This window comes from Sinocyclocheilus anshuiensis, unplaced genomic scaffold (assembly GCF_001515605.1).
Source record: "Sinocyclocheilus anshuiensis isolate Anshui unplaced genomic scaffold, SAMN03320099.WGS_v1.1 scaffold491, whole genome shotgun sequence".
NCBI lineage: Eukaryota > Metazoa > Chordata > Actinopteri > Cypriniformes > Cyprinidae > Sinocyclocheilus > Sinocyclocheilus anshuiensis.
In genome coordinates, this window is record NW_015551041.1 from 1074929 (window position 1) to 1085899 (window position 10971).

The window sequence follows — 10971 nt, forward strand, 5'->3', positions numbered from 1 at the left end:
TGAAAATCTGGAATCTGAGGGTGCAAAAAAATCTAAATATTGAGAAAATCACCTTTAAAGTTGTCCAAATGAAGTTCCTAGAAATGCATATTACTAATCAAAAATTAAGTTTTGATATATTTATTTTAAGAAATTTACAAAATATCTCCATGGAACATGATCTTTACTTAACATCCTAATCATTTTTGGCGTAAAAGAAAAATGTATAATTTTGACCCATCCAATGTATAGTTGGCTATTGCTGCAAATATACCCCAGCGACTTAAGACTGGTTTTGTGGTCCAGGGTCACATATATATATATATGCAGATTAAAAGTGTATTTCCATTAAAAAATGTAAACAAAAGCTCCCGGTAGTGAATATTGGATAATTTAATAATAATATTATTAAATATTATATTAATATTATTTAATAATAAATGAATATTAAATCGATACAATATTGCAGATATTGATTGCAATTAATAATATTGTAATTATATAAAATTCTAAAATAATAAACATTTCATAATTACACATTATAAAAAATATTAATGAAAATATAAAAATATGCATTAATATTAATAATTGCTTAATTTAAGATTTTTAATTTTACACCTCTGCCTGCAACTCAATGTACTTCCGCGGTAATCCAGTAAGTGGCAGTAAACATTCAAAACTGATACTCGCTCAGTGAATCATAAATAATAGAAGAAGCCTTTCACGCATTCGAGCTCTTCAGAAGAGTTAATTAACAATATATCACAGTTTACCAGTTATTTGTGTTATTTAACGTATTTACTTTTGATAAGAGGTGAGGAACTCATTTTACAAGTTTTATTTGACCGACGACGAAAAAAGTAGGTTAAAAAGCCGTTGCGTCCTGTAACGTTACATCGAGCTGGCTAACATTAGCATCTTCCCATCTAACGTTTAATTCTCGATTTATCTCGCCGTAATTTTCCACATATTAATGTTTTCCCTCACAAATAACTTTTTTAAGTTATGTTTCAATATAAAAGTGTCATAAAGAAATGTTTTATCTCATTTCAGCTGGTCAGAATGGCTGCAGACTGGATTGGCTGTCTTGTTTCTATCCACTGTGGACCAACTTTAGGAGTGTATCAAGGAGAAGTATCTTCAGTAGATCAGACCAGCCAGACCATCTCTCTCAGACATCCCTTCCACAATGGAGTCAAGTGCACTGTGCCTGAGGTCACCTTTAGGTAAATAATAAAATGAAGATCCTTGAAGGGTCACTGTTTATCATTGTGGTGTCTGTTTTTGATCCTTTATGAATGATTTTAAGACAGACCATTTTGTCTCATTGGTCATATTCTACATTGTTGTTGTATAAAGTCCACTTATGTACTCTAAAGTCAAAATATTATGTTGTTAAACAGTCTTGATACAACAATATAATACAGAATACTCAGAATTTCGAGACCAAATACTATTGTTTACTATACCATAACAATCTTCTTTTCTAATACACAGTGCCATGGACATTAAAGATCTCAAAATCCTGGAGATCCGTAAGAGCTCCACTGAAGTCCCAAAGCAGAATGGTCCAGACACCAACTCCACATTGACTCCGCATGGCGGACGCAAGGATAAGGGTGGTGGTGGTGGCGCCCCGGTCAATAGCACTCCTGTGATGGTACCTAATAAAACTGAACCCAAAACGCAGGAAGGAGGGATGTCTCCAGTGCCACACTACTCAAAAAGTTACGGTGAACGTCACATGGACATGGCTGTCCAAAGTAAAGGCTTTAGACGAAGACACAACTCCTGTGAGTCTTCTGTGTCACTGGATATTGAACCTAATCTTTCAGATTATAACTTTTATATATACAGCGGGTAACATAATTATTGAACACGTCACCATTTTTCTCAGTAAATATATTTCTAAAGGTGCTGTTGACATGAAATTTTCACCAGATGTCAGTAACAACCCAAGTAATCCATCCATACAAAGAAAACAAAACAAATAAGTTCAGAAATTAAGTTCTGTGTAATAAAGTAGAATGACACAGGGAAAAAGTATTGAACACATGAAGAAAGGGGGGTGCAAAAAGACATGAAAAGCCAAGACACCAGCTGAAATCTATCAGTAATTAGAAAGCAATCCTGCCCTTTGTCAGGGGAAATTAATATTAGCTGGTTTAGTCCCAACACCTACAGTACCAGAATGATGAAGATGAAACAAGGCTGGACATTTCAGCAAGACAAAGATCCCAAACACAGCCAAGGAAACTCTCAGTTGGTTTCAGAGAAAGAAAATAAAGCTGCTAGAATGGCCCAACCAATCACCTGACTTGAATCCAATAGAAAATAAGAACTAAAGGTTAGAGATCATTGAAGAGGCCCACAGAACCTTCAAGATTTGAAGACTGTTTGTGTGGAAGAATGGGCCAAAATCACACCTGAGCAATTCATGCGACTAGTTTCTCCATACAGGAGGCGTCTTGAAGCTGTTATTAACAACAAAGGCTTTTGTACAAAGTATTAAATACATTTCAGTAAGCGTGTTCAATACTTTTTCTCTGTGCCATTCCATTTTATTACACATAAATTAATTTCTGAACTTATTTGTATTGTTTTCTTGTATGTATGGATTACTTGGGTTGTTAACGACATCTGGTGAAAATTTCATGTCAACAGCACCTTTAGAAATACATTTACTGAGAAAAATGGTGACATGTTCAATACTTATTTTACCCACTGTATGTTTTCTATATATATTATTATTTAGGTGTATTTGGGAAATTGCAATTTAAAATGCAATTACAAAAAAAATAAAAAGGTTTGCTGTGCTTGTTTGTAGAGTTCCGCAATTTGGCTCAAATGTGGTTATTAAATATAAATTTGATTACTTATTAATAATACTTAAAATAATAACAATGCTTATTATTTTTATTATTATTTATAAGAATATAAAAAAATTAAATGTTACTCTTAAAACAATCCACTGTAAAACAAAAAAACAAAAAAAAGGTTTTTAAAATAAAATCATTTCATTTTACATGGTTTAGTTAAATGCTTTATTGGTTTTGATGACAAACCATCAAAGAAACGCATAAATATTATTAATATTAATTAAAAAAAGATATTACATTTAAATTAATTTTTTACAGTGTTTAGTTTTAAAGTAGTATTACAATCTTATTTTGTGTAATGTTTCTGTTTCATAAAACTCACAATAAAATCGTGATTATTATTTTATAGTCATGTTAAATTGGATAAAAACAGCAGGAATGTGGTCTATGAAAAGTGGAAAGAGATTTTATTAACTAATGCCCTTTTTAACTGTTTGTAGGGTCGTCTAGTTGCAGAGGTCCAAATCAGGCCACACCCAAAAAGAATGGGTTGAAGAACGGAGGTCATATGAAGAACAAAGACGACGAATGTTTTGGAGACGGTATGGACGATGTTCCCGATGAGGACTTTGATTTTGAGGGGAACCTGGCGCTGTTCGACAAGGCTGCGGTGTTCTCGCAGATCGATTCGTCAGAACGCCGAGGCAATGGCGCGAGATCTCGAGGAACGCCTGGAGAGCAAACGCCATCACGATACCGGCATGACGAGAACATCTTAGAGGCCAAACCCGTCGTCTACAGACAGATCATGGTTCCACAGAATGGAACAAAAGAATATAGCACTGGTAAGAATCTGACCTCGTGATATTTTTAATAATTTCTCTTATTTTTGCCTTAATTTATGCCGTTTCTCCCAGACTCAGGGCTGGTGGTACCCAGCATCTCTTTCGAGTTGCACAAGCGTTTATTAGCTGCGGCAGAAAGTCATGGTCTCTCTCTGGAGCGCAGGCTTGAGATGACGGGCATATGTGCAAGTCAGATGGCCCTCACGCTACTTGGAGGCCCGAACAGGTTTGTGGGGCTTTAACAGAAATTGCATAATCAAAAATACCTTCAGCACGTCTGGTTGTCATTGGTCTGGTTCTTCTCGTAGACTTACCCCAAAGAATGTACATCAGCGGCCCACGGTGGCCCTGCTGTGTGGACCACATGTCCAGGGCGCTCAGGGCATCAGCTGTGGCCGACACTTGGCCAACCATGAAGTGGAGGTCATCCTTTTCCTGCCAAACTTCGTTAAGATGTTGGAGGCCATCACCAGTGAACTTGCACTTTTTGGGAAGACGGGAGGCAAACTGGTTTCTAATGTGAAAGGTGTGACACTATTGCATCAATATTTAATAATCATTCATGATACAACCGTATACATTTTGACATTTATAACTATTAGGGGTGGGCGATATATTGGTAGACACAATTAACCAGTAGAGATTTGTCAACTAATAGAGATTTTTGACTCGTCTCGTTTGGACGCATTTTAAGCTTAACACATGTGTAACAGTATATTGGATCTGGGCTAAATCACTTTTGTAACTTTAATAAGAAGAAATATTTAATTTACACAGTGAAGAATATGCAGTGTTTTTGTATATTTGATTACTTCATACAATGCATGTAGCATTGTATGAAGTAATCAAATATAAAAATATAAAAATATTTAATTCAAAAGTTAATCTTTAAAAATACAAAAAATTTAATCTTCAGTGTAATATTATATATAAATTGATTAATTTTAAATGCTAGTGTTGTTTGTAATTTTAATTACAAATAAGTTAAAAAAGTTAATCTTTAAAAATACAAAAAATGTAATCTTCAGTGTAATATTATATATAAATTGATTGATTTTAAATGCTAGTGTTATTTGTAATTTTTTAAGACAAAAGAGTATACAATTTTAATATTGTTTATTTAACAGTTATCAGCTATAAAATGAAAATAATAATCAGCTTATCCTATTATCTAGAATTTTAATATTGCACACCCCTAGTCAACCTGACCACTTGTGATTGGATCACTAATCCAGTTGATTCCCCCCCCCACCCCATGGTTGCATGGTTTCTGTTTGTCACATATCTTCCTAACACACCCACCTGAATGCTTTGTTTAGATGGGCTTCGAAAGTCCTGGAAACTTCCACCCTGAATTGCAAAAACATGTTTAACTTTGTACCCACCCACCCTCCTCACGTAATATACCAGAACACTTCTGAAAGCCAGTGGAGGTGTATGATACATAAATGGCATCTGTGTTAAAAATTAAACTGCATTAGTCTTATCCGCAAAATGAAATTTCACCCTCAGACTTGCCCGAGACGCCAGTTGACCTGGTCATAAACTGCCTGGATTCGCATGAAAACGGATTCTTGAGGGAGCAGCCCTGGTACAAGGCTGCCGCCGACTGGGCCAACCAGAACCGAGCCCCGGTACTAAGCATCGACCCTCCAGTAAGTGGACAGGCACATGCCGTGGAAGCAAAATGGTCACTTTCCCTGGGCCTCCCGCTGCCTCTGTCCGACGGCGCCGGCCGAGTCTACCTGTGTGACATTGGCATTCCCCGACAGGTGTTCCAGGAAGTGGGGATCAAATACCACTCCCCCTTCGGATGTAAATTCGTCATCCCGCTGCACTCCGAATAAGCCGTTGACTTTCACGGTCAAGGCTCACTGAACCTGCCTTAAAGATTTTAAGAATGAATGGACCTCGGTTTGAATGTTGCAGCAGAACTGGAACTTCTCAGTCTGTATTTCTCTCAAGTTCTTCTATACTTCTGTGATGATTCCCATCAAAGGGAAGTGACGGAAATGATACCAGCTCTTGTGACAAACCTGATATGTTAAAAGCAGAACCAACATCAGTATACTCGCCATCTGATGCATTCTAGCAGTCTTACAATAATCTTTCAAACAGCCGTTTTAATACACAAGGCTGATTCTTTTGGGGGTGAGGCAACTTTCATAACCCATTAAATGTGCAGTTATGCCACAAAAATAGCAACTGGCTTACACTTAATGCGACTTGATTGGTCTTACGGCATTTTTGAATCTTATTTAATCTCAAATGGAAGAATTCGCTTTTAGTTCATAATCGCATATGCTGACTTTAATTTTTCCCATAGAAAATGTGCATTAGATGGGGGTTTCATCTTTTTCCCCCCTTTTTTTCCTTATTGTGCCAGATTGATCAAAGTCAGTGTTAAGGCACTGAGATTATGGCAGTTTATTGCATGCAAAATTACTTGCAAAGTGTTATTTGCTTTGTTGACCAAGCCCAGAAATATGACAGATTGACTGGGATCTTATCAGTGATAAATTGTTGCACTCTTGAATGGTAAGATAAGTGTACTAAAAAAACTAGTTTGTGATATTGGTTGCTATTGGACCAATACTGACCATTTTAAGCAGTCGTTGGCCAATACCACCAGTTTTCTTACGCTAAAATTCATTGCTGTGCTTTACTGCATTTCCATTAGTTTCAGTTCTCAGTGCTCAAAAATAAGCAGCTTATGAAATCCTGTTTCAAATGGGTTTCATATTGAGTCAGCATGGCTTGTTTGGTTAGATCAAACAAGGATCTTTTATTAAGAAAGATGCTCCATGTGTTGCAATAAACCTGCAATAAATCGATTCGTGATTTTCTTACAGGTTGTATTATTATGCGCACAAACCCATTACAAAGCAAAAGGTCAGTGTGTGCTGCACACTCAGTTCTTTTGGGTAATGAATGAGTTTTTCAAAAGCACTGATAAGGACAGTTGAAATATTTGTTTGAATCTGCAGATTACCGTATGCCTTCACAGTTAAAATGAGAGGCACTTGTGACACGCAAATCCTCTATAAAAGATCCATATGCAACAATAATGAACTTAAACTGACACCAGGAAATAATGTACTGCTTTCATCAGACTAATTTACTTTTTTACTAATTGTTTTTTCATTTAAGCTCTATTGTGACGTCTTCTGAATTTGATTTAAGCGCTTTTTTTTTTTTTTTTTTTACGTTAGTTAAGCTATCTAGCAATCTAGGGCTGACCTCACTGAAGTTGACCGCCCCAGATGTTTAATTTTTCTTGTCACAAGTGTTTAGATAAACTAGAAACCAACAGACCTTACACATCACCTTTTCTCAGTCATGGGGAAATTATAAAATGTGAATTCTTGGCTTTTTTTCCCCTTTTCTTTTCACTGTTGATGTTTGTGTCTGTAAGGTCATTGGTGAAGCCTCTGGAGAGCCATTTGGCTCCTTGAAATTAGCTTTTGAGTTTAAAAACAAAGATTGAATGGGAGGCCGTTATTAAAAGCATTACTAAGTTAATGATGCTAATGAGACTGCACTGTCAAAGAATAGCAAAGGTCTATCTTATAGTGTATAAATACAGATAGGAGAACATTTATGTCTAATAATACAGCAAATACAGCACTAAAAGAGCTTAAAAATGGTGCTAAAATCACTTGCTGGATTTTACGACTTGTTACTTGAGATTAAAAATATTACTGCTGTACAATTTTTTTTTCCATTTGGTTTGCAAAAAACAAAACAAATTGGTTCTAATTGAGAATAGCTACAGAGCCCAGTCGTAATATTCAGTTGAATATTGTTTGATACCGAAGCACTACATGTGCTTGCATGTATGGTAAAATGCAGTTTGATATAAATCATTCCTCTGTAGGAGTTTGCTTCTAAAATCTGACCAAACTCTTGTTGAGCAATTTAAAAAAAATTGTGAAAAAGTTTTGTTGTTATCTGGTGACGTTCATTTGTGTGGCCCCCCCACGGTGATGTAATCAAACATGCCTCTGAAGGTTTGAGGGGGATTTGTTCAGTATCAAAAGTTGAAAGCTACTTTTTGGTTTCTTTCCACAGGTTTCCATTCTTGCGCCTTTTTCTTTACAAAAGCATGAGATAAAGGTTATTAGCATTGCATAATTTTATAATTTATCTCTGCACCTGTTGTATAAGGTGAAACACGATTCAATACTGGTTTAGACAACAACATTGTTACCATTAATTGTGAATTAGTGACATATCTCATAGTTCTGATATCACTGGAAACCTTACATGCTTAACATTGGCAACTTTGAAGTGTAAGGACTGAATAAATAAAGAGAATGGAAACATAACTTTATGACTGTTGTTGTTTTATTTACAGTTAATTGAATCTCTTTCCACTTGACAAAATTCCATAAAAATACAATACGAACATACATTTTTCTTGATTATTATTTAATTTAATGTGTGAATGTTTTTATCGTTGCAATTCCCTTTAAAAGCGCGTACTGTCGTTCCTGTCTCCAAATGCGAAATTACGAATCCTACCACGGAAAAGGCTGCTCATAAATATTAATTAGGTTGCTTGGTAACCTTCCTGGAGAGCCCATTTACGCAATCTCATCCATATTAACGAGACGTCATTATAACAGACATTGGCCAGCAACCTACCAACGTATTGCGTTCAACAAATCACGTCTCGTCACCTAATTAATATTCATAAGCCAAGCCTTCGCCGTAGTAGAATTAATACATTCGCGCACCGGTGAGACGCATGCGCACTACGCACTGGGCTGTCTGAAGAAGTGCGTTTCCTTTTCAAGGGCCTGTATGTGTGTGTGTGTGTGTGTGTGTGTAAAAGACAGCTGTAGCCCCTGGGTGTGCTGCGCTTCCGTAACGCTTAAAAACTGCTCACTTCAGGCGGCTTACTGTTTAGCGACTTCTCCGGTCTGTGAAACGCTGCAACAGTTGTGTTTTTTAAGCCGAACCGCTTGTTTCCTCGCGCGTTGTGTTTTTAAAATTGAAGTCGCCGCTGTCTTTACGGTTTTTGGGGCTATATTTGTACGCACGGACGAGCCGATCATCTTTTGTCTGCATTGATGTTAAAGGAATGCTCTCCGGAAGATCTATTTTGCTGAATGTGTAAATGACCACTTGTATAACGTTATCTTCTGTTGATACAATCTAGTGGGTTTGACCCACACATGGACTAAGTGGACAAGTCTAAAACATCTCAACTTTAAAGCATTTGGACACCAAGGGCTGATCATCTACAGAACACATAGGTACTGTTATGTCTTATGTATTATTGTGCCAATTTTATAGCTTGTTCTTAACCACCCATCTGCTTCTTTCATCCTTCTGCATGTCTAAGAATGGGTGCATTGTGTTTTTGAATCTGAATGCGATGGTCTGCTTCCCAGCTGTCCAAATAAGAGCCACTTGAGGCCCCTGCTTGAGATAAAACGTGTCTTGGAGGTCCATCATGATTTGTTAATCATCTTAAAGCATGTGTGCAAGATGCATTGTAAAATGCATTGGATGGTGCATAATGGACTAGTCCCAGTTTGAGACGCATTGTCTCATTGCCAGTCCTGATTGGATCAGCAGTGCTGTTCTCCATCAGCATCATTCTGGGACTGTTATGTTGTCATGGTTTCGTGAGTGTTTAATAACATCTGAATGTGGGACTGGTCTGTAAATTACTGAAATGGGGTTTTGGTGGCAGACACTCATTTTTTGGGCTGTTATGAACTCCTGGGTAGCATGAAATTATACACTTATTTACTAGTAAACACATACAGCTCAGTCACTTGTAACCAATCCTAGAATGGTTACATGATATTTGAAGGAGAAAAAAATCCTATGTTGAAAGGGCAGTTATTCAAATCATAGTAGAAAGGCCTCAGTGTTTTGTTTTTTTTTTGCCTTCATTAATATTAATGAGATGGATTTAGAAAGGTTGAAATCCAAAGGTCACTTCCTCCTGCTAAAGAGCAGATTTCAAAGGACCTGTTCCCCAAATTGTTACGGTCATGTTTCAAACCTTCTCTTTATTATTTTTTTATTGTTATATATATATATATTTTTTTTTTTAAAGAATATCCAGACCACTCTTGTTTTTCACATAATGAAAATGAATGTGGACTGTCATGCATATGACAGTAAAAATTTCATAAAAATACTTTTATTCTATAATAAGGTGTTGGTAATTGCATGCCTATGTACCCAGGTTATTATATACATTATATATCTAATTACTTAAAGGGGTCATAGGATGCTACCATAGACTGTAAAAAAAGATGGATGACTCGTCTCCTATTCCTTCCACTTTAGATAAAGGGAAGCCAAAGCATCTCAGTATGGCCGCTGCCATCTTGAGTAAATGATGTCATTTGGAGCCCAAGTCTGCGCCGTAGAGATTCGTTTGGAGCCAGAGTCTGAAATCGAGCCGATCTCAGATGCCTGTCTGTGTGACGTCATTTACTCCCGACATCTGAACTGCTGAACTCGCAGCGGATTACATTTGTTTTTGAAGGGACTGCTCCCCCGATCTCCCCCGTTCGCGCGAATCATTCATGATCCAGCCTCATCTACAGAAGTGAGTATAATGTTTTGTAATCGCAGCAACCGCGATTTTTGCGTGTTTTCTTTTTTCATAGGGTTATGCCCTTCTCGTTTTACACTTCGTGCATGTGTACTGAATATTAAATAAGTTAGTAATAACATAATGAGTACCATGCTGATTTGTACTGAGGCTCCGTAGATTTGCACTAACAAGCCTAAACAGACAACGAATGAGAGAGAGATAAACTGAGCATGTGCAATTACTTGTGAGTCATATATATTTGTGAAAATAGGTTGTCATGTCCAAGGAAAGCCAAATCTCTGTCTTAGCATCGACGCATTGGTCAGCTGAGCCTTCTAACGTGGCGCTCAAAGTTAAAATGATTTCAACAGCGTTTTTCATTTTGTCTCTCTTTGAATGAATCAGCGTTTTTGACCGTGTAGTTTAATGAACGCTTTAAAGACTCGCTCAAAGATAGTCCCTTTCCACCACCTTGTGGCGCAACACTGTAACTGCACTGACTGACAGCCCGTCTAGAACGCGCGCAGGTGGAAATATCAATAGAAAGTCTCTTGTCCAGTCGGATTCGAGGATCAGAACGAACTGTTATACATATAGGCTAACAATAGCCTAACAATCTTATTGTCAGGTTTATGTTCTGTTATGTGGATTGTTATTTTGTCATTCTCTTCTGTTTACTTCACTTCAACATTTTTCAACATTTGGTTTCGGTTTCATTGGTTTCTGAATATGACCTCGTTATATCGTAACACATACACACACA

The 10971-nt window shown here is 36.9% G+C and overlaps 2 protein-coding genes across 5 annotated transcripts in view; both read left to right on the forward strand.

Annotated features, from left to right (window-relative positions):
- The first annotated feature begins 687 nt into the window (after positions 1-687).
- LOC107661473 (enhancer of mRNA-decapping protein 3-like) lies at positions 688-6711 on the forward strand. 3 transcript variants are annotated; one of them, XM_016451080.1, is made up of 7 exons: positions 688-839; positions 1033-1205; positions 1477-1772; positions 3299-3643; positions 3716-3869; positions 3952-4169; positions 5156-6711. In XM_016451080.1, the coding sequence occupies exons 2-7, from the start codon at positions 1042-1044 to the stop codon at positions 5488-5490; spliced, it is 1512 nt and encodes a 503-aa protein (XP_016306566.1). In that variant the 5' UTR covers positions 688-839; positions 1033-1041; the 3' UTR covers positions 5491-6711. The 3 variants fall into 3 exon arrangements, with proteins under 3 accessions (XP_016306566.1, XP_016306568.1, XP_016306567.1); XM_016451082.1 differs by having other exon boundaries at positions 1477-1706; XM_016451081.1 differs by having other exon boundaries at positions 688-793.
- A 1690-nt stretch (positions 6712-8401) lies between these two features.
- LOC107661474 (tyrosine-protein kinase CSK-like) overlaps positions 8402-10971 on the forward strand; it is a 35364-nt gene continuing 32794 nt past the window's right edge. For both annotated transcript variants that reach the window (XM_016451083.1, XM_016451084.1), the window contains exon 1: positions 8402-8904. The gene's annotated coding sequence lies outside the window, so the exon portion shown is untranslated. The remainder of the gene's footprint in view (positions 8905-10971) is intronic.

What these genes read in the sequence shown, in the direction of transcription:
- LOC107661473 (XM_016451080.1), top strand. Translation starts at nt 1,042, where the DNA reads ATGGCTGCAGACTGGATTGGCTGTCTTGTTTCTATCCACTGTGGACCA. An exon ending in GTGCCTGAGGTCACCTTTAG is followed by an intron (nt 1,206 to 1,476) that starts GTAAATAATAAA and finishes TCTAATACACAG; the next exon opens with TGCCATGGACATTAAAGATC. An exon ending in AACAAAAGAATATAGCACTG is followed by an intron (nt 3,644 to 3,715) that starts GTAAGAATCTGA and finishes CGTTTCTCCCAG; the next exon opens with ACTCAGGGCTGGTGGTACCC.